This window comes from Plectropomus leopardus, chromosome 21 (genome assembly GCF_008729295.1).
Source record: "Plectropomus leopardus isolate mb chromosome 21, YSFRI_Pleo_2.0, whole genome shotgun sequence".
Lineage (NCBI taxonomy): Eukaryota > Metazoa > Chordata > Actinopteri > Perciformes > Serranidae > Plectropomus > Plectropomus leopardus.
The window spans coordinates 4,530,311-4,554,248 of NC_056483.1; the positions used below are offsets into that span (position 1 = coordinate 4,530,311).

General features: G+C 38.6%; 1 protein-coding gene across 2 annotated transcripts; it reads left to right on the top strand.

Annotated features, from left to right (window-relative positions):
- The first annotated feature begins 945 nt into the window (after window positions 1-945).
- On the top strand, window positions 946-17,275 carry gad2 (glutamate decarboxylase 2). Of its 2 annotated transcripts, XM_042510311.1 has the most exons (17): window positions 946-1,010; window positions 1,448-1,675; window positions 1,894-1,956; window positions 2,080-2,226; window positions 2,833-3,066; window positions 4,578-4,668; window positions 5,627-5,739; window positions 6,217-6,332; window positions 7,165-7,244; window positions 8,781-8,835; window positions 9,018-9,134; window positions 11,603-11,667; window positions 11,761-11,839; window positions 11,929-12,078; window positions 12,928-13,035; window positions 15,056-15,145; window positions 16,674-17,275. In XM_042510311.1, the coding sequence occupies exons 2-17, from the start codon at window positions 1,600-1,602 to the stop codon at window positions 16,845-16,847; spliced, it is 1,758 nt and encodes a 585-aa protein (XP_042366245.1). In that variant the 5' UTR covers window positions 946-1,010; window positions 1,448-1,599; the 3' UTR covers window positions 16,848-17,275. The 2 variants fall into 2 exon arrangements, with proteins under 2 accessions (XP_042366245.1, XP_042366244.1); XM_042510310.1 differs by lacking the exon at window positions 946-1,010 and having other exon boundaries at window positions 1,041-1,675.
- The last annotated feature ends 6,663 nt before the right edge of the window (window positions 17,276-23,938 follow it).

Below are 23,938 nucleotides of genomic sequence, written 5' to 3' on the forward strand. Positions count from 1 at the left end.
CCACTGACAATGTTTATTGGGGTGAATAATAACAAATTAATAATAATAATAATGTAGCTAACCTGCAGGTAATATGATTATTAATGATGGTTGCATGTGGCTTCTCCATTAGGCTAATTTCTGGTAAAATGAAATATACTGAATAACGACATGAATTATACAGCAGCCTTCTGTTTATGGTAAGTGTTTTTGAAGATTTACAAACAGCGCATTACTGTTAAAATTTGGCCATAATTTTAGAACAGTTTGTTACAATGTTTTGAAAAAGAGAACGCAATAGAACTTTAAGAACACTTTTAACATCAGAGAAAAAAAAATCAAATTAAAATAGAAAAAAAAACGGTGTAAGGCCTTTACTGTAAGTCCGTACACAAATATTTCAGTATTATCATGACTTTGCCAAAGGGTTCAGTTTATTTTAATGAGTCTTTTGTGGCATTAAATGGTTGCTGGCAATTGGATCCATAAATCATAACAGATGTGGCTCAGGCTTAATGCCCGCAGGCTGAGTTTGCTCTCATTCATGTTTAAACGATAACATGTTGGATTGAAATATTGTAATCTGTGGTTGGTAATGAGTAGAATTAGGCACTGGTTTTTACTTTTAATTTTAATAATATGGATGTGTGTATATATATATATATATATATATATATATATATATAATATATATATATATATATATATAGGGTGACAAAGTAAATAAAGTCTGGAAAATCATAATTATATTTGCAACAAAAAAGAGAGCCACAGGAACTGATCTGCCTGATTCAAGCAAATTGCAAGAAGTAAAGAAGTAACGAGTAATACATACTTTTAGAGTACCGGGCCCCACACTGACAGCAGAGAGGAGGGACTCATGCGCACTTTTTCTGTATTTGAGCCGAGTCTCCTCGCCACCCCACTGCTTCCTCCACCGGAGGCGGGCAATTAGAGCAGCCGGTCTCCAAGAAATAGGTCTGCGATCGCCGGGCGGATGAATTAGTTGGCATTCAGTGTCTGTATGGAGGGTAAGTTTGAGCGCGCAGGGGGGTCAAAATGTTGGGGATGTATGGAGTCACGACGCGCTACGCAACGCAGTTCGTCATGACTCGAAGTGAATCACGATGGGATTTCTTTAGTGACGTGAAATTTAGGTTAGATGCAATTAGGCATGGCTCGGGTGTGCAGCATATTCACCAGCAGCTGTAGCACATAGCTGCTCATCTTTTTTGTGTGTGCTTGCAGTTTATTTTTAGGATCCAAAGCAGAAATTTCCACGCACCTGAACTCTTGCACTATTTTCCATGAAGTGAGGAGCGCGCCGGTGAAGTCAAGTGCGGATTTCTGCTGGAGGACCCTGCTTTCCGCTCCGTGCACCTGTGGACGCCTGCAAAAAAAAAGAGCACCGTGGACGCCTTTTGTGTTAATTTTTTTTTGTTTTCCCATACGCGTTTTTTATTTTTAGGGGCTTCCCTGCAGCACGAAGCGTGTGTCGGATGCGCGGCTGCAGCAGTCGGAGAGGTCTGGTCACATTCACATCAGCTCTGAGCAGCGCCGGGTGGTCGCGTGTGGATGGGCTCTGTCGGTCTCCGTGTCTCCAGCAGCTCCTAACTAACGATGGCATCGCAGGGTTTCTGGTCTCTCGGCGGAGATAATACGGGGGCCAACACCGGGAGTCAGAGCCCCAGCACGCGTGAGTGGCTTTTTTTTTTTGTTGTTGTCTTCGAAAGCTGGTGGACCGGGGCGCAGCTCTGTCATTCCAGCGCATTGTCTCAAAGCAGTGCGCAAAACGGGCCTGCTCTAGATGCTTTTACGCATTTTCTTGGATGCAAGAATTTTGTCTTTTGCTGTAACTTGCATGGCACTTTTTGTGCTTAAAGTTGGATTTGATTGATCTGCTCTCTCTTGCAGCCAGGGCTTGGTGCCAAGCGGCGGCCCAGAAATTATCCGGAGGAATTGGATCCAAATTATGTGGTATGTCGGAGGGAGTAGGGGGGGTTTGTGGGAGGGCGCAGCATTTCTCCATCTTTATATCTACGGCCTTGCCTTATCGACAGCGTTATTTTTAAAAAACAAAACATCCTTGCTTTTTTTAAGCGCTGCTCAATGTCGGGGAAGTGGAGAAAGCCGCCGAGCCGGCCGCCAAGCAGCCGCCGGGGACAGAAGCTGCAAGCACCTGCGGCTGCAACAAATCCTGCAACTGCACCAAAGCTGCCGTGGTCTTCTCCGACCTCTATTCAACAGGTACAAAAAGCATGCTGCAAACCTGGATATTAAACACTGCCGGACTCCCGATCGGTCTCATTGAGTCACAGTTTGGCCTTGCTTTGGATTATCGCCATTTATTCAGTGTAGAAATGCCAAAAATATTTCATTTTTTAAATGTAAGTGTTGCCATTCTTTTTAAATTAAACAAACGTAAAATAATGTATGAAATGACATTTTGCAAAATCGATAAATGTCATTATTGATCCGCTTTATTCTTTGTTTCTATTCTTGACAAAATGCATATGAAAAATATGAAAAGTCTTTGGATTAAAAAAAGAAGAATCTGCATCATTTCATGTAGACTTAATAAATGCAATATTCCACAAGTTTTAGTGAATTTTTTGCATTTTTTTGGAGAGGTCACCTTCAGCAAAATGTCTTGTTCTGAAGCTGAAACTCAATTTTTAGACTTAAAATCACGCATTTTTTGCCTCGTTTTCAGGCCTGCAGGATCATTTCACAGCAACACATCTTAATATTACACGTTTTTTACGACTTTCCACAGAAATATAAATCACGAAATGTTCCCCCTGCTGCTGCGTCATTTATTTATTTATTTATTTTCTTTCTTTTTATTTACAGACCTGTTACCTGCCATGGATGGCGACACCAAAACAATGACCTTCCTGCAGGAAGTTGTGGATATTTTATTGGCCTACATCGTGGAGTCTTTCGACCGGGACACGAAAGTTATTGATTTTCATTATCCAAACGAGCTGCTTCAGATGAATAACTGGGAGCTGCAGGGCGAGCCCGCCACCCTGGATGATATCTTGATCAGCTGTCGCGCGACGCTCAAATACGCCATCAAAACAGGTCAGGCCTGCAGCCTCAAATGTTGGATGCATGCTTTGAAAAATATGATGCTTTATCTCTGACTTTTGAAATATGTTTAAACCACTTTTAGTTCAGCATATTAGGAAATATTCCCGATTTAAATCTGCATCTTTTACATAGATGTAGGCCTAAAGTCTGGCCTGCTGCATTTTGTTTGTGTGAAATAATATATTTAAAATCTTTTACAACAAAATAAATATTTGAAAACATATATGGAAAAATCTATACACCTCAGTCCTAAATTATGACACAGAAGTAACATTTAAAATTTGATGAAAATAATAAAAAATAAACATAAATTATTTTTTATCACCATTTTTATTAAGAAAATTCTCCAAAAATCAACATAGTGGGGACAGGATAAAAGAAAGGAAAGAACAGTTTGCAATCTGTTTTGAAAAATATTAAAAATAAATAATGTCTATAATAAAAATCAACCTGCAAGTTGTCTTCCTCCTCCTCCTCCTCCTCCTCCTGCAGCCACCAGACCGATAAACGCAGTGACGCAGTAAATCTGGTTCACCAAGTAGGAGATAATAGGCTAATAACCAGCAGCCTTCATAGGCCAAGTCCATTATCCTCTCGTCACTGACACATGCAGGAGAAAATTTACAGTACAATACACACCCCCAAAAACAAATTCAGATATTTATTTTATAGATTTTCTCTCTTTCTTTTTTTTTTGCAACATTTTCACTCCTTTTATCAGCTTATAAACATAAAATAAATTGCATATAACACATGACAGGACATTTTTTAGTGTTTTTAATGCACAATATTTATCAAAAATTATAACTCCTTCTATAAAGACATATTTTATATTTATTGAATGTCTTTTATTTTCATGCATTTTCTGTTTGTACACAAGCATTATGCACAGGTTTTTGACAAATGCATTACAAACAATCTTAAAACTACTTTATAGGCTCCTTTTTTTCTTAATGTAAAGTGTCAACATGAGCATCCTGGTGTGCGAGGGAACTTTGATTTCTTTTGATAAATTCTATTCTGTTTTATTATGCAATTTATTTTACTATTTGTTTATATACTACTGCAGTGTTAAAGTTTTACATTGCATGTTTATAATATAAAAAAGGAAAATTCAAGTGTTTAACTTGAATATTCATCATTAATCAGACAGGGTTAGCAAATATTTAGTGTTTCATGTTTTTGTTTTTAACATTCACATTTAATTTACTAATTTTCAAAGCTCCTGATGTAGCCTGTGTTATAAAACAGAGGTGGAAAAACTGTTTATACCCTCCACTAAATTCCTGCATTACCCATGCGTCACTAAATGCTTTCATTATTTCTCGAGATGAGTTACTGCAGCTGCATTTCTAACCTGCAATTAAAGCGGTGAGAAGATGACAGTTTTTGCACAAACTCAGCAGAAACACACAGAAATTTCAATTTTCCTGACACCAGATAAAAGTGCATAAACTGCAGCCATCTCACACCCTTTCCTGCCTCATTTTTTCCCTCCTCAGCCCACCCCAGGTACTTCAATCAGCTCTCTACAGGATTAGACATGGTCGGACTGGCAGCCGATTGGCTAACGTCCACCGCCAACACCAATATGTAAGTATGTGGCCCCTTGCTTCATCATGATTTTAAACGCTGATAATGATAATGACAATGAATTCCATTTCCGGCCCATCCGTATGCCGTCTGCGCGTGCTGATAGCGGCTTCTTTTTTCACTCAATCACAAATGAAAAGGGTGAAATGAAAGGCAGACCCCCTCCCACCTCTGCCTTTTATCCCTCCCCCCTCACCTCCTGTCTCCATGGGGATTCAGGGGGAGAAAATTAGCCCTGAAATTAAATTCAGACTAATCTGGAGCTAATTTTACTGTGTGTTTTTGGGGAGATAAACTCTGCAAGAGCCAGCCTTGGCAACTGTGAGGCACTGCAAAATAAGCCTGCTGTTGACACGGAGGGTTTTAAAATTACTGCCGCTAATACGCCGTGTATTAGTGGAAAAATATATCAGAAGGCACAGACTAAAAATGGACTTTTTAGAGCAGAGAGGATGATGAAAATGTGAGACTTCTGTGCAGCAGAGAGCACATTTTTGTCTTTGAAATGTGGTGGAAAAAGAAAGGGATGCTCGTACATCTGAATGAATGACTGAGTGATTGATGAATAATTTTTATTTGTCATTATACACAAAGTACAATGAAATTTAGTGAGTTTCCTCTGGTCTTAAGTTAAAGATAAAGATAATAAAGGTAAAAATAAAGATAATAAAGGTAGAAATAAAGATAATAAAGGTCAAAATAAAAATAATAAAGGTTGTTCAAAAGCATCAGTGCAAATTATGATATTTTTGCCTCTTTAAAAAGCAATAAATCTACATTTTTCTCCTTCAAAAAATTGATTTATGTATATTTTATCCACCTCTGCAAGAGGCATCAATTTCAACACCGAAACCTCCAATCTGCAGTGAAAAAAATGTCAGTTTAGTGGCTATTTTTCTGGAGATGAGTCACATTTTTTGTGTAACCAGCAGCATGTGATGTCCCTTGTGTAACGCAGGTTCACCTATGAGGTGGCGCCTGTCTTTGTGCTGCTGGAATACGTCACTCTGAAGAAGATGAGGGAGATCATTGGCTGGCCGGATGGGCGAGGAGATGGCATTTTTTCTCCTGGTATGTTCGGCGACGCCAATCCCACCACCCCTCTGTTTCACTGGAAATGGAACAGCCTGTGTGTGTGTGTGTGTGTGTGTGTGTGTGTGTGTGTGCTGTAATTTGCATTTTGATGATATAAATGGAACTCGTTTCAGAGCCAATTAGCATAAAATAATTTTTCCAACTCTAGCCCCCCGCCCTTCAGTCTATAATTTCTGCCACACTTTTCTGTTTGACACGTGACGAGGAGCAGTCACTGGAGAATTTGATGACAAAGGCCGTGATTGGCTCTGACACTGTGGACAGTTGGATACTGTGTCATCCCTCGATGCGCTCTCGATACGCTGTAAACAAAGGATTTTTGTTGTTTCATTATTTCAAACATGCACAGACATTTTCAGACTGTGCTCTGAAGCCCTGCATCATTCCCATGAGACGACAGCGGTTAAATCTGTGATGTGTTCTGACACTAATTGAGCGCTGTCTGTCCTCCAGGTGGTGCTATTTCTAATATGTACGCCATGCTGCTGGCTCGCTTCAAGATGTTCCCCGAAGTGAAGGAGAAAGGAATGTCATCTGTTCCCAGACTGGTGGCCTTCACATCTGAACATGTAGGCATTTATGTTTCAGCTAAATTGTCAGTGTGTGTATTTTTAATGAGCACTCATCATACTGGAAATCTTTTTAAAATGAAAAGTCAAATATCTTCAACTCATTTTGCTTTGGATGTCCTCGTTGTGTGTTTTTAAAAGGGACTTTGTGTCACTTTCACACCACCAGTGCTGATATAAAGTAGGGGGCAACTGATTGGTTTTTCAGTGCTGATATCGATGCCAATTATCCGTAGTTCATGGAATCAATAACCAATATTTAGAACCAATTTGCATTTACAATGTAAATGAAAATTTTTTGTCAATATTTAGAATTTGGACATACAGAAAGTTCCCAGCAACATTTTTTTATAACGTCAAGTAAAAATGTAATTAAAAATAAATAAATAAAAATAGCTTTCTGAGGTTTAAAAAAGTAAAAGTACCTCCAATACGGACACTTTCTCTGCACGTTTTTGAATTAATTAAATTTATCTGCGATCATCAACCAAATGGCAAAATGCCAAATATTGGCCCCAGTAATCGGCCAGGCTGATAATCTGTTGACCCCTAATATAAAGCTAACATTGTGTGTCTCAGACACTGGAGGAAACAAGGTGACTGTCACATTATATGTCACCTCCTTCATCTTTAAAGGATATTTAAAGGATGATTTGAAGCAAAAGAAAAACACCATTTAATATGACACAAACCTTCCAGCATCCAAGCTGTTTGAAATTTTTTATTAAATCTCGTCTTTTATATATTCCCAGATGTTTTAACTCTGCCTGTAACCTGACATACAGATAGTTAAACACAGTCTCTCATTCATTTTTTCTCTGTTATCTTTCAGAGCCATTTCTCAATCAAAAAAGGTGCGGCGGCTCTCGGCATCGGGACAGAGAGTGTGATCTGCATCAAAGCAGATGAAAGGTAAAAGTCCGCTTCTCATTTCAGCAGCACAACTAAAAAGTGAAATATCAGAAGTCAGTGTCCCAATTCTAGTGGTGGAATGTAACAAAGTACACAATTTCGACAAAAATATTAAATTTGTACTCCACTATATTGATATTTACACATTTATATGACATTATAAATGTATAAATACTACTTACCATGCAGATGAAGATTTTAAAGCAATATGTGACCAGCTTAAATGGTTAAATTTCAAAGATCAAACCAGTAATTTTCAACATTTTTGGCTTGTGACACCTTAAAAAACATTAGGGAGTAGTTGAGGTCAACTTTTAGATGTCTTACCCTCTAAACTTCTCAGATTGAATGATTTAAATAACTTTAAAAGGTAGAAGAAAAAAAAATATTTCAGGAACAGTAAAAGAGCAAAGATCTGAGAAAATTTTACAAATGAAAATAGATTTCTATAGCAGAACTTAAAGGAACAGTTCACCCTCACAAATGACCATTTGTACATCAATTACTCATCCTGTGTTACAATGAATTTGTGAAGAAAACTTTGCTTTTCTCGCATGGGTTCAGTGAGCAAAGAATCCAAAAACTGAGAATATTCCTAATGAATTGAAGTCTTAGGGGTTCAAGTTTAAAAACAGCAAAACTATATCAAAACATCAGTTTACAAACTCTCACATAACATGTGCAGTATAATCCAAGCCAAACCAATCTCATTTATCCAGTCATGTACGCAGTACTTTCAAAACATATGCATTTTCGCTAAAATCCTACTATTTAAAACTGAACAGAAAGGGAAATGTATTTATGCTTTCTTCAGAGCCAGACTCCACTGACAAAAGCAGCAATTTTACCTCATTGAACACAGCAGCTGCTGGTCTGCAGCTGCCTCTATCAGTCAGTTAGTTTGTGTTATTGGATGATTTTGGTGAATCCGAATTAACATTTTAAAGCATGAAAGTCACACGATAACACAAATAGACTGACAGATTGGGGCAGCTGTAGACCAGCAGCTCCTGTGTTCAGTGAGGTAAAATTACTGTTTTTGTCAATGGAGTCTGGCTTTGAAGAGAGTATAGATAAGTTTCACCTCAAATTCAGTTCCCTGTTGGAAAGGTCTGTCTGTTTGGGAAGTACTGAGCGTACAACTGGATAAATGAGACTTGGATTATGCTGCATGAGATGTGTGTGAGTTTGTAAAGATATGTTTTGATATGGTTTTGCTGTTGTTGAACTTGGACCCCTATGACTTCAATTCATCAAGAATTTTCTCCGTTTTTGGATTCTTCGCTCCCCAAAGAGTGCAAGAAAAATTCAACATAAAACAGTTTAAATTGTATACAGTACTGTTGGTCATTTTGGCAGATGAAGTTTTCCTTTAATTAAGAATTTGAATGCAGGACTTTTATTTGTAATGGTGTATTTTATATATTGCTTTATTGGTTCTTTTACATGAGTAAATGATCTCAAAAGTTCTTTCTACCGTTGATGAATTCACAAATAACTCGATAAGCAGCTGAAGTTTGTTTTTTTCCTTCGCAGTGGTAAAATGATCCCGGCCGACCTTGAGAGGAGAATACTGGAGGCGAAACAGAAGGTAATGAGATACACATTAATAACAGCTATAAATACTGCAGATATTACTTCATACAGCCATAATACAGCCAAAATACAACATCATTTTGTTATCCCGTCAAGTGAAACTGCACTAATAATGAAAGATATTGCCACTATTATTACTGCTTTGTGTGCAATCATTTCCTGTTTGTGCCTCTGCAGGGCTTTGTTCCTTTCTTTGTCAGTGCAACTGCTGGAACGACAGTGTACGGAGCCTTTGACCCGCTCATCGCCATTTCTGACATCTGCAAAAAGTACAGCATCTGGATGCACGTAGACGTGAGTTAAAAAACCTTTTTGTTTTGAATCTGCATAAACCTCTGACTCATTTAACACTTCACCCAAAATGTCGGCAGTGCACAACATCTCTGCACAGTGGGGAGGAACACAGGGAGCTCACCAGTGATTTTGACAAATCTATTATGTCTGTCTCGCCTCTAACTGCTTGCGGTTGACCCAGATAGGAGCCAGCCATTTCCTATCTAACACTGGGGATTAGAAAAACTGGAACAGAGGCTGTAAATCATCTCCTCCCCTGACTTTGCCATCATGGGCCCTCTCACTGAAGGAACTCTATCTATTAATGAAGGTGATTTAGTCCTGACAGGGGGACACCTCTATTAAGAGGCATAAATGGCCTTATCTATCATCCCTCAACTGGCTGAGATGAGAAAAAACAACATCCAGCTTGGAGTGTTGTGGCACCTGCTGCTTTTGTTGGAGTACGTGCTTTTGCAGATGCAGTTACCCGTGAAATAAATGTGTTTGGTGGCCTTCTTAAAGAGTCTCAGTGGGAAACATTATGAGGCCGGGAAATCCAGAAATGCTTGCAAAAGCATCCGTAAGACCTGCTGACATTTAGACCTTATATTGAAAGCTGGTAGTGATACCAGTGTTTAGAGTGAAGCTTATATAAGTAGGGAAAATGGGCTTACCGGCTACAGTGATCTGGAGGAGGAACCTTTAAATGCGTGCAAGATAAGGGTTAGTTTTGTTGTAGGTCTATAGAGAGCGGTATTAGCATTTTTGAGGTGGACAGTACTAATATCATACAACTGAACCCTTTGAGACCTGGGCAAATTGGTTTGATTTCTTTCAAAAACATGGGGAGAAGGCAACTGTACAATACAAGTCCCAAAAAATAGCAAGAAAATAGAGAAAAGTTACAAGAAAATGACCTGAAAACGAGCAATAAATAAAGTTATAAGACAAAAACAAACAAGCACATAACCAGGAAAAATCATTGTTAATTTCTTTCTGTAAAATAACTTTGAATATATAATTACAATGATTATAAATGTAGTTACCTAGTTTTTGATCATTTTTATTTTTTAATTTGATAATTCTCCCCCTATTTTTAAACACATTTTTAGGACATTTTCTTCATCACATGTTACTAATTTCTTGCCAAGTTGGTCATTGCCTTTTTTATGTTTGTTTTGGGTTTTTTTTTCTAAAGAAATTAAACCAGTTTGCTCAAGTTTCAGTGTGTTAAATAGCTTGTGAAAGGCTTCTGAATGGAGCACAAGCACCAGGTTTTAAGGGGTTAAAGGGACAGCTCTTCCCCAAAACAAATGCACACACTTCTCTTCTCTTACCTAGGATTGAACTAGATTGCATTCAACTTGTGATGGTCCAAGCACCAAACCTGGCTACTCAAGATAATTCAGACTTTGTTTTAAACAGTTTCATGTAGGAACTATTTTCTTTCTACCAAACTACACCCGCCAACTGTAGCGCTACACAGAAACCCTGGTCTCACCACCAACTCGTCAAATACTGATGCTTTGTCAGTGGCTCTTGGTGTCAGATACTGATACATCAAATCACCCTGTAGTGGTGGTATTACACACGCCAGGCAGCAGCATTTTCTGACTAGTAACAGTCATAGTCTAAAGAACAGGAAAGACACCAAGTGGGAGGGGAGGTGGATGGGTCAAACAAACTCCAGACTTTCACCCTGGCACACTACTGTCCAAATCCAATGGAAAACCAAAACTCAATTAAATTATTTTAATAGGAATGAACTGTGTAGTTTGTGTGATGTCACATTATGTAACAGACATACTCAGACACCAAGTTAGAGGAAACATATGTTGCCACACCACCACCTCGGAGTATCTATCAGCATATTTATAAAATATGTTTATAAAGTGTACTTTAAACATATTTTACTATCAAGCCATGTTTCAGAGAGTGATTATATTGGGTTTATGCAAGACCACAAAGGCACAAGACTTCTAACATTAAAATGATTTTCAATCCTTTAATATCATCTAGTTGGAAGTCCAGTACTTATCTGAGTAAAAGAGTTCAGACATAAACTAGAAGTAGAACTGAAGATATGAGGCAATTTTGTCAAGGTTGTTGAGAAATAAGTTATTAATTGCACTTCAACAGACATTTAAACATGACAAGGTTTTTTAAAGGTTGGGGAACTTACGAGAATCAGATCTTTAAAAGAGCACCCAAACTCAGAGCAGCAGAGACTCAGATATTCTGTCTTTTCGCCTTAAAAACCTGGATACTACATTTCCCATAATGCAATGTGTTTTCAGTTGTTAGATCTGCAACAGCTGGTTGAATCTGAAGCTTGAAGAGGCTCCTCCAGAGCAACAGAAGACCTTAAACTTAACAGTTTTCACAGGCTGAAAAATGAATTAAGTGCATTTAAACTGAGTGAAGTGTTCTTTCATTAATAAGAATATGAACTTAAATGTTGTTTTGTTATCTTTGTGTCCCGTCAGGGTGCGTGGGGAGGAAGTCTGCTCATGTCCCGGAGACACAGGTGGAAGCTGGACGGAGTTGAGAGGCAAGTAAAAAAGAAATTAGGGTGTGAACACAAACTGCCGAGAAGCTAACAAGCATTTGAAGTAATGCTCTGCACTGTTTTTTCTTCCTGCAGAGCCAATTCAGTAACATGGAACCCACACAAGATGATGTCCGTCCCTCTGCAATGTTCGGCCCTGCTGGTCAGAGAGGAGGTATGCCTCATCCTCACATACACATGTGAATATTTTTTTTTTTTTGTTCACTTGGGGGGATTGTAAACATGCCGGGTGTGTTTTTGCAGGGTCTGATGCAGAACTGCAACCAGATGCACGCCTGCTACCTGTTCCAGCAGGATAAACACTACGACCTTTCCTACGACACCGGGGACAAAGCGCTGCAGTGCGGACGCCACGTGGACATCTTCAAGCTGTGGCTCATGTGGAGAGCTAAGGTCAGGACACACAAACATGAACATTTGCTCTATTGCTCGTTTTTGTGTGCAGTTCTTTGAAAAATAGATGAATTTTGGTACCTCTGTTTGGCCGTCTGAGGACGGGCCATCCTCTCCTGGCACTTGTTTATTTTACTGAAAAAGCTTGGATGCTTTTTTGACTTATTTACATTCAGAACACAAGAAAAAATCCCATTGTGAATTAAATTATTTTTTAATTGTGAATTTGAAAAATGGTCTGCAGGCCTCTTGGCATCCTATTGTAAGACTGCCTTCTTCCAGCCTTAACTTTAAAGGTTAGATTTCGTTTTCTCAGTTTTGTTTTCGCAGTGTTTTTTTGTAATGTGTATAATGCTTTGTCGTGGTGTAAAACTTTGACAAAGTTAAATATTTACCTATTTTAACTGGAGTAAAACCATAAACCACAGGATGTCTACAGGTCTAGAAAAAGTGTTACATTTTTCTGACATTATATGTGCATGTCAGATGTGTAATTGTCCAGAGACTGAATTAAATTTAAAAAATTGGATCATCTTATTAAAAAGTTGACAAAGTTCACAAAAATATCAGAAAAACTCATTTCAGATGTAATATTTAAAGGAAATGTTCAGCTCATTATGAATTCAAATGGCTCATTTTGCATTTACTATCTTGATTAATTGGACCGTTTATCAGCTGTTCTGCACTGTTATTGTTTTGCTTTGAATACAAAATGAAATATCCATAAAATGTGTCAATTATTCGGGGGTAGTCTGTTTACGCGATAATAGAAAAGGAAAAAGTTCATAAATCACAGGTTAAAAATGAATGTTTCAGAACTAACAAGATGAAATATTGTTTCTTGGACAGGGCACCATCGGGTTCGAGGCGCAGATTGACAAGTGCTTGGAGCTGTCAGAGTACCTCTACAACAAGATCAAGGACAGAGAAGGATACGAGATGGTCTTTGACGGGAAAGTACGTCCACATTTAACTCTCCGCTCTGATAATTCATCCGCAGCCACATAATCAGGGAAAAGCAGCTAACATTAGTCGTTTCTTTTACCTCGGTGTGTTCGGGGTCATTATGGCTGACTTGATTGACGCACCGTGTGCTCCTGCTTTGTGTTGGATGAATGCCATTTTTACCTCAAGCCGCAAGTATAATGTGCTGCTATTATGTTTAATGAATAGCATAACAGCCTGTAATTGCTCATATGCATATGAATGGAACGGCGTCTGAAATATCCACCGAGGAAAACTACAACAGCACAAACATATGTGGGTCGGACGGGGCTATTAAGCTGAAAACTGTTTTATGAAAAGGGGTGCTCGGACACCCAGAGTCACTTTTAGTGAAAGCTCTTTCATGTTTCAAGCCTTATTGTTTTCCTGCTGAGCCACAAAAAGGCTTAGAGCATCATAACCCAGAGGGTGGTGGGGAAAAAGCCAACTCCTCTGGGCATCGGCCCAGGTGCTCACTTGTCTGTACCTCCCATTGAGCCATTACATCAATCTGATGTTGAATATACTGCGGTCGAACCAGCGCGGCTGTATAAATGAGGCTGGTGCGCATGGCTAGTCAGCTGTTAGTAATGAATGCTTTTCCTCTGGCAGGCTGCTCCAGCACGGCTTCAGATGCCAAAAAATAGAGCTGTGTGGCTTTCAGACATATAGAGAGTATCTGAGGAGGCGGCAGGCTACCTGTCTGATGCCAGGAACACCTAATGGATTTTCTTTTTGAGCTGTGGGAAGCCATTTTCAAACACAGTCTGCTTTCGATCAGACAAATGGATGGTTTAATTCAGTGCTTTTTATCATGTAGGATTTCAGGTACCAATGACTGGTGAATATGTGCATATACTGCATATCTATATATGTATAAATGTAAAGTAGAGGTCTATCAGGGTCCCAGTGGACCCTTAAAAAGTCTTACAAGGCATTGAATTCATTAATCCAAACATAAGGCCTTAAATTGTATTAAAATGTCTTAAATCGATCTGTCAGAAGTCTGGAAAATGTATTTTTGTTATTATATCTGTATTTATTTATTTATATAGCACCTGTACAAGCAGTTGTTCATAAAGTACTTTGACAGACAACGCAAAGGCAGGAACTCAGGGAATAATAAAATAAACATCTACAAACATGCCAAACAGAGAAAGGTCCAGAACAGTCAAACAAAAATGCACAAACAAAAAGTGCATAAAAAAGGTTGACAAGAATAAAGCAAATAAAAGGAGTAAAACAGGCAGATTGCAAAAGGCAGTTTAAAGTAAAGTACGTTTTAGAAAATGTAAGAATAAATACAATAAAAGATGATAAAAATAATATAGGTAATAATAACACGACATCACATCAGTTGTGATAAAACAAAGATAAGATAAAAACACATGAATAAGAGATAGATAAATAGATAAAAGGATATAAGAAGGAGACAGTACAGATAAATAGAATAAGAGCAGCAAAATGAATAGAGGAAGAGAGATAAAAAAATGAATAAATAAGTAAATAGATAGGGGTAAACGAAGTTGAAGTTGCATTTTTTAAAAAAAGTTATACTTTGTTACAATAAACATTCAGTTTTGGTTATTTTATAATTTAGTCTCTGCTGATGAGAATGTTTCCTCTGGGAGGCGCCAAAGACAAGAAATGTTCAAATTCTACATACATATTTTAATAGTGGATTTTTTATTTTTATTTTTATTTTTAATTTTAGTGAATGCAAACATTTTATCAAAAACGGTATTAATAGGCTACGCATAAAGACAGAAATTTAGACAAGCCCAAACAAGACAGGACAAAACAGGACAATAAGTAAATAAATTAATGAATGAATAAATAAATAAACACAACAGTAGCTAAAAGTAAGTAACTAAAGACATAAATAAAAAGACAGAATTTTTTTGTTTATGATGCTGAATTAATCCAGAGCCCTGCAGTGAGTGTGTGTCAGTTTATTCCTCTCATCTCTCGTCTCCTCTGTGTGTTCCCACAGCCTCAGCACACCAACGTCTGCTTCTGGTACCTCCCTCCTGGGATCCGCTACATGGAGGACAAAGAGGAGAAAAAGAAACACTTGCACAAGGTGAGTGAGCGCAGATAAGAAGCCTGACTGTAATATCTCCCGAAAACACCTCTCACTGCACCTCTCGTTTGCCCTACAAGCCTGTCGTTCCTATCCAGCATGACCATCGCAAGTCCTCCTCATTAGTGGACGTCCACTTCTGCTCAGGATTATAAAAATACTTTGCCATGCACCAGAGCTATACTTAGTAAACTGTCTTAAAATAGGATCGGCTGTCACAGAGGGACGGAGGGAGTGAGAGTATTCAGTGAGCTAAAGTGGCGGTCATTCAGAGGATCCCACAGCAGCAGAGGCTGCTAATTGACAATTAGGACAAACAGATGGTGTACGTGACGGCCATACAAAGAGCTCTCTCTCTCTCTCTCTCTGTGAAACCATTCACTATAAATTGTCACACACATCAGATGGAGAGATTTCCTTTTGTTTTCCAAAGTTTGAAAAAAACACAGTGGATACGCCTCGCTGAAACCGAGTGTTTGGACAGCTCGCTCTGTTTCCACACACTCCGACACCGAGATTGAGGGATGATGTAATGTTGAGGGAAAAGGGGCTTTTCCTCAATTTCCACTTAATGATTACTTCTATAGGATAACTGGAAAATTGTCAAAAGACTGATTTGACGGAAAACTGCAGCTGCTGATTGATTATTTTACAGAAACTGCAGCGGGACACCTGCAAGAGATTTAGAAGGAATGATTATGTGATGAGAGCTTCAGTGCTGACCACAGATCTGCAGCGTTTATACACTGTAAGCCCCGAGGTGAAGGAAGTATCCAAACCCTTAACTGGAGTCAAAGTTACAGCACCACATTATAAAAAGACATTGTTATAAGTTGTGCATTTGAAATTCTTGTTGAGTAAAAGTGAAAAACTATTACCAACAAAATGTTCTTAGAAACCTGGATCAACATCAGATTTCTTGTGCTGCGTTGAGACGCATTACACAAAAATTAAAGTCCTTTAAACGGGAGAAACTATACTACATGCTAAGTAGATTATGTCGATGATTGTCAGCAATATTGATTTTTATATAGGTTTTTTTGTGCAGTGAAGTACACTTGTATTGTTCTACACACAAAGAATCAAACTTAATATTTGTGTGTTTAAATATTTTTATCACAGACTGTGTATGGTTAAAAAAGGAGTGACACTCAGCATTTTCAAACTTTTTAAATCTTTAGGAGTTTTAATATTAAAGAGGACCGCTATGCTCATTTTCGTACTTGTATTTTGGGTTTCTATTGTTTACATGCTTTTCAGAGTAACAGAGTGTTCAGAACAGTTTGAAGCCTGGGATTTTTGCTTACATTTATGCACCTTATTATTTAAAAACTTTGGACACTTTTCATATAAAAATCTGACAATGTAACATCATGTTTGACAGAAAACAAGGAAAAGCATAATAGGTCCCATTTATGAAAAACATACTCACCTGCCCAAATAGACCAAATCAATAGAGTGACAGAAATCTCGTCTGTATCTCCTGTGATGCAGAATTAATTCCTGCTGTATTTACTGGATCTTTCAGGTGGCTCCGGTGATAAAAGCCAGGATGATGGAGTACGGGACAACCATGGTCAGCTACCAGCCACAAGGAGACAAGGTCAACTTTTTCCGCATGGTGATCTCGAATCCCGCCGCAACCTTCGAGGACATCGACTTTCTTATTGAGGAGATTGAACGACTCGGCCAGGATCTATAAAACTCATCTCACCAAGTCCTCCTGTACTTTTCCCCCTTGACGGATGAATTGTTTGTCGTGAATGTACTGGTAAACTTTTTCTTTTCTCTCTCTCTTTCCTCCAAAGTCACATATTTAAGAGTATATTTGAGAAAAAAAAGATCTACAGATATATCCATATATTATGTATTGTAGCTTTGCTGTGGACTGACTGGGTCCAAAGCTATGTAAAAGTGCTTCTGTCTGCCTTTCCTATAGTGTAGTCCACCCCAGAGTAGTGTAAGTGATGTAACTTTATATGTACTTTTTGTGATATGAAATGCTTGTGCAATAGGTCGATGAGGAAGAGTTTATTTTTTAATCATTTCTCATTTGCCGAGTATGTTGTTAAGTGCCAAACGTGGTTGTGTTCTATTGTAACTTTACATTTTAAACTTCTGGTTTAAAACTAAAAAAAAAAAGAAGCACTTCACCTTACCTCAGCTTAATCAACTGCCTTTACATCTGCACATCGTACTCCAAGCAGTGATTTGGGTAAATATTATCTTAACTGGTGATGTACAGCAGCACCAGCACGTTAATGAGTATCCCAACCAGATCAGACCATCTTAGGAATTTGGAAAAATGTACAAAAGAAAGCATTTTCATCAAAATTACACAACAGCAAAGCATTTATGAAGGCATATCATTTCATTGTGCATCTCATCAGCCTTTGACAGTTTGGTCCGCAGCTGATGACGCTAATTTATTATCGCTGCTTGGTACTTCTAACACTTTGTACTCTTTTTACACACACTTCTTTCTAGTATATTTAAGGTGTAAAAGGCTTGTTAAACCAATTTTGTTTGATGTCACCACCCACATACACATATCAGAATGGGTACCATTTCCAACCTGGCTGCGTGTTTAGCTGTGCTGAGTGTGCTTTACATGTTGTAATCATACAAAATGAGAATAATCAACATTTAAGAGGTCACATAAAGTTAGAATCCTTAAAAATGTCTTTATTTCAAACCCTATTTTTGCTACAATTAATTGCCAACAATTATTTAGCCATCTAAAGTCAGTTTAATTGCCTATCTTTATATTATTTTTAATCGTAAGTGGTGGGGTCCGCCACCACTTGGAATTCATGTTGCATAGCAATGCTGAAGGGGAATTTTTATTTGACCTTATGGAGCAAATTCAAATTTAAGACTGTTGTCTTTTTTGGGTGGGGAATATAGTGTGTGGGAGGCAAGGCTAGATTAGCTACTGGGAAAAGTGGGCAACTGCCAAGGGGTCAAAGCCCCGAGCTCACTGCATGCCAACTGGTTTTGGTCATTTGATGCACTAGAAATTTGCCAAAGCAAAGAACAATATCAGCAGGCCCTGCATTGTTAACTAATCAACGCTAAACCTTGTCTTATGAAGGGACCCTATGTATGAAAGCTGAGAACCTCCATGCTTGTAATTATTTTTCTAATAACATTTTCTTGAGATTACAACTTAATCGTTTTGGTATCTCCAGATATCAAAGCTTGCTTTCTCATGATAATGGGCAAATTTCTCAAGATAATTTATTTTGAGATCACTGGATAATTACAGAGAACTCAAAAATCAGTGTCCTGTTCTGCCTTCAAAATCACAGGGACACAATACAGTTTCCGACAAATATACAGTATAGTCTGGTGCGTCATTTTCAGCAATATTTTTTGGCTTAAATCAGCTTCTACAGTAGTATAGATGCCATCTATGCATGCTGACATGGCACTCCTGATCCGCAAATCCTTTCTTTTCCAACGGTTTGATTATCTCCTTATCTCAAGATGACAGAGCAAATTTTCTCTAGATAATGAAATAATTAATTTGTGATCTTGAGATAACAGTGATAAATTACAAGCATGGCTCTTCTTGGGTGCTGTACCTATGTCAAAGTCTTTAGACTTTTACTATTTAGTTTTTATTGGGCTTACATGATGCATATTGCTTATAAAATTGTATTTGATCAGACTGGCACAAACTAATACATAATAAGTATTCCGATATAGTGCTGGTTGCAGTAGACTTTGTGGGAACTTTGGGTTTTTTTAAGGCCAATGCATGACAGTCAGTATCAACTGAGGCCACTGCTTCACAATCTCCTTCGGCCGTTAACCACAGGTGTCTCCAGAAATTAGCCAGGCATTCAATTTTAAGGATTTTAACTTTGAAAATGTTCAATCTCTCATATACAGTACCATAACAAGAGAGCCTATTTGTCAGTGGTGTTTTTGGGTGAGCACTTAAAGAAAGATGGAGGATCTTAAGAGAACTGGGAACAGGGCGATAAAGGTGTTATGGGAACTTCACCAGACTTGCAGCTACTGCATACCTGACATCACTTGCACTAAATCATCGGGGGAGGAGGAAACATCCCTTATTAGCATTGCAACTGAGATTTCTTTATTCATTCACAAGCAATATTCGAGTGTGGGTCCAATCTGTATACCCTGCAAATATATCAAAAGTAACGGTGAATTCAAGTGTACAGTAGTTAATGATAATCAAGTTTGCTACTAGTTAGCAAAAACATAAACATGCTTATTGTAGGCGGGTTAGCCGATGGAACGTGAACCCTGAAAAACGAACAGAGGTTCTGTAGCATTTTCATTAGAACAAGTTAGAAAAGCACAATTGCTCAACACGGTCGCTCAGTGTACAATCACTTTTGATCATAGATTGTAAATAGTATTTCAAGATGTCCTAAGTACATATATTTGTGTATACATAAGTGTATATAAGACATATAACCAGAGACTATTTGTGAGGTAAAGTTATTCATATTTTCTCTATCTCCAATATAGATTACTTGTATTTTCATCCTGTTTGTCCAAAAGGCTTTTTTCCTGTGTGTATGTACGTATGTCAGATACTTGACTTGGTTTGTGACTCTTCTAGCTATTTCAAAGAAAAACATGTTTCAGGGACTGGCTTTAAAGAAATTGACAGATTTCACCTTGAAATACTAACGAGTCTTGCTCAGAGACTCCGGTGTTTGGATTTTAAACGAATATGCAAAGCCATTTTGACTCTGAAGCCCTGTGTTTTTTTGTGCACAAGTGAATACTTGACGGTATGTGCCAATGTGTACCTTAGTGTGTTTGTAACTGTGTTGCCTTAGTATAAATTTGCCAGTATTGTCTAGTTTTCCTCCAAAGGGGAGGTTGTGCACTTTAGAGTATACACATGACCTAATAACGTGCAATGTCCAATGGTTGTTCATAAGTTGATGTTTAAAAAAATTACTCAAAAATGTAACTTAAGCTCTTTGGTCTGAATGTGACATGAATCAAGGGCCTGTTCGAAGTTTTAAGCATTTACTTTTTTGTTTTATAGATCTTATAAAAGTTTTACTGTCTTAACATCCCAACAGAGATTAGCCTAGAGTTTAACATACTTTTAAGAGTTATTTATCCTACTTTTGTTGTACCCCGATTGAAAATGGCATACACACTGTGACACAGACAACATCAGATTTATTACAGCGACACAGGAATCTCACTGTGGTGGTCTTGGACAATCTGATCTCGTAGAAATATGTGAAATGACCATGACATCTTAACACAGCATTATGTGGTGGCATGTAATGTGTTATCATGTGTCGGTGTTACATTGAATTCTTAGACCCATCAGAATCTGTGACCCAGCACCTAAATCCTAAAGACAGATTCATAGTTAACACGTCCGTGTGTCTGTTAAGGTTCGCTTTCGTCCACTTTGACATAAATGTCTTCACCCAAGTCTGCGATGGTTCCCACAGACCCCTAGGCGACATCCACGGGCAGCCCATTTTTTGTAAGCATGCAGACACCAGCCATTGCATGATGTTGTTGAACCAGGGCGTAAGTGTGTCAACTATGACAAAGGATCCTTTTTGATTTTCCATTTGCATTGTTTGCATGGTGCCAGCATGCAATTTTAGCACATTTTGTGCCACCACCATCACATAATGCGGTGCTAACAGTCTGTGGTCATTTCAGGTATTTCTGTGAGACCAGGTTGATCTTGGAAAGGCAGACATTTTCTTCTCTTGCTGCTGCTGCTGCTAGACTTGCTTCCTTTGCACGTGCATGCGATGCCTTGCCTATCCAGCTTGTTTGATATTTCCTATATATCTATTTCTATATATACATATATATACATATATACAGTAAGTGTAGCTCCTGTAATTAGCTTTAGTGTCCAATGTATAGCTTTAGCCTGTAGAATAGTGCACTGTCGCTCTAGCCTTTACATGTGATTCTGTGTCTTGGGCTTCCTGTAAAGTTTCTCCGTGCTGCAAGCATGCTAACCTCGCCTAGCATTGTAATCCTCTCCGCGCTTGATCTGACTATCTCTATCCTCTGTCTTTCTTCTTCTTGCTTGAAGACTGTCGCAGCTCCGAACGTAGAGTTATATATCTATGTGTGTAGTCCCTCAGCATGTCTCTCTGAAAGCTCCTATCTGCTCTGCACCTGTACGACCTTTTTCTCTCTTTCTCTTCTGCTTCGCCCTCTGGTAGCAGTGACGACGTATCCTCGCGCTTTCCTCTAATGTTCCTGGGCTGCCCGCTGTCGTTCTGTTCTGCGTGTCTGAGGCAGTGTGTTGACTCGTGTCATGGTGCCATAACGTCACTGTTCATTTTTTTAAAATTTTCTTTTACTAAGGCCCTTGACTCTACGGGATGTATGAGAAACAGAATCAATAGGATTTAGACTTGATTGTCCAAAAACTTGTCCAATGCAAGTGTTGTTAGCCTTTAACACAGAATTATAGAGAAAATATACCCTGGTTTCTTGATTACAGGAAATATTGTTTGTTTAGGAGAACAATTAAAATCCCTAGTACTCAGAGTGCAGTTCACTTTCACTAAATATGGTACGATTTTGAATCATATACTCTGCAAACTGCTGTGCTAGCTTCTCTCAAACATTCATTTGTCCTGGACTATATGTTACTATTGGGAAAATAGAAATAAATATTGTCAAAACAAACATTTTGGGGATTTTCTTTTATTTTTTCTTTCTTGTTTTTTCTGAGACATACAGTAACATTTCCAAGTGCTTCATACTGTGGGTCAAAAGCATGGTGTTACGTGAACAGGGGAGTTTTATTTGTTACATAAACTGGTGAGTGAGTCCTTGAACAGAAAAAGTTAGGTATGAAAAGAGCCACTTTGACTAAGGTAAGGGTGTATCAGTGGTGCCTGTGCATCATTGGTCATGTTTATGTCATCTTTTTCTAACCTCTCAATCTATAAATTGATACATAGCAGCCCATCAGCACAGAGAGAGGGGCTGTAATCATTGCCTATAGCAGCAAGGTTTCTAGATTATGTGTTCATGATGTTATTTCTCCTCTTACATGTAGTGAAATGTATCAGTCTTAATTGTTTGATGTGAGTTGCAGAGTGTTGGTGATAACAGCTGCAGAGATGTCTGCCTTCTCTCCTATATAAATGAACTAGATAGCACTCTGCTTGTGGCACTCAAAGCACCAAAAAAAAAAAAAAAAATGAAAAACTCAACATTTGATCCAAGCACTAACCTCCAAGGCTTAAATATGAAGCTATAATATGGAAGTGCCAAAAATTGCAGTTCATCAAATGGCCACTTGAGACTGAAAAAAACCCAGAATAAATCCCATCATAAAAATGCCCTATTTTACAACAGAAATAAATAAATGTGTTTACCACAAAAAACATCCTGTGGCCCGATGCTGCATGTTATCCCCTCTCTGCCCCTTTCACATTTAATCTGTTCTGTCAATAAAGGCAAAAAACCCAAATATTATGTATGTATTCTGTTTCTGTTTTTAAGTCATTTCTCCACTGGTGTATTATAGTGACGTCAATGGCGCAGAAAGCAGAAAAAGCTCAATTTCAGGGTTTAGAAATGTGTAAAACACCCGGATATACTGGCCCTAGAGCATGCGTAGTAGAGATTAAGGGCAGCCGAATGCGGCCGAGTGTTCCCGAGCGGGTAATTTCCGCCGGCGAAGCGAACGACTTCCGGATTAGCGCCTCGCTAGTTTGAATGGCGGTCTAAAAAATTTAATCTCGCGGCTCTTTAAGACTTTCCAAATGTTATCGAACCGAATTGTTTACATCTAGACAGGAATATACGTCGTTTCGCGGAGGTTTTGAAACTCAACAAAAAATACTTACTGATTTACAGTCTCTTTTTCGATGTTAGTCAATGAGGAAAAGTCCTTCTGGGCCGGTGAGCATCACGTGACCGACCCGAACGGTGTAATTCCACTTCCGGCCACTGAGGGGATCAATGTCTTTGTTTACTTCCTGTTTTTGTGTCTTTCCTGTGTTAATGTCTGCTCTGGTCAGTTTCACCCATAAACTGTGTGGTTTCACCTGGCCCTCATTTTCCTTTCCTCTCAGTCTCAGTGTGCATTTTTCTCTGTGCCACTCCTCCCAATGTTTGGTGTTTCTGATTTTTGGATGTCTTCGGATCTTGTTTTTGCCATCTCCCTGTTGGATTAGTTTGCTGTGCCTCAGCTTGACCTCCCATGTACCAAACTCCTTCTGGTAAGAAAAGACTGTGACTTTCTTAAAGTTTTTGAATTTGTTATATGCATTTTGGTTCAGTTCCTGTATTTCTGTGTTACCGACCCTGACAGCTTCCTTCGTCTCACTCAGACTCACCCTGGATCTGTGTCTGCAGCTTCCTGTAGCACCAAATCTGGAGACTAAAACCCCCCCCCCACAGGTACACTGCACACTGAGTGACACAAAACAAAAAAACTGCTCAACTTGAATCTCAGTCAGATACAGATCTTCAACTTTCATGGGGCAGCCATACTATTTTTTTTTCTACCAAACTACACCAACAATATTATTGTGCTGAAGGAAGCATGCATCTCCTGCTAGCTCACCTAGTTCCACAGAGCTTAGTACCATACAGCTCTGCCTAGGAGGATGCCATCACTGTTTACAGTAGATGCACGCTTCCTTCTGCATAGTGATAGTTTGATCGGGAAAAAATCCTACATAAAACTCCTCACGACAAGGTATGCAGATTATCTTGTGTAATGGTTTCTGGACAGACACATTGCTGTTGAGTTTTTAAAATGTGTGTGTGGGGTGGGTGGGGGGGGGG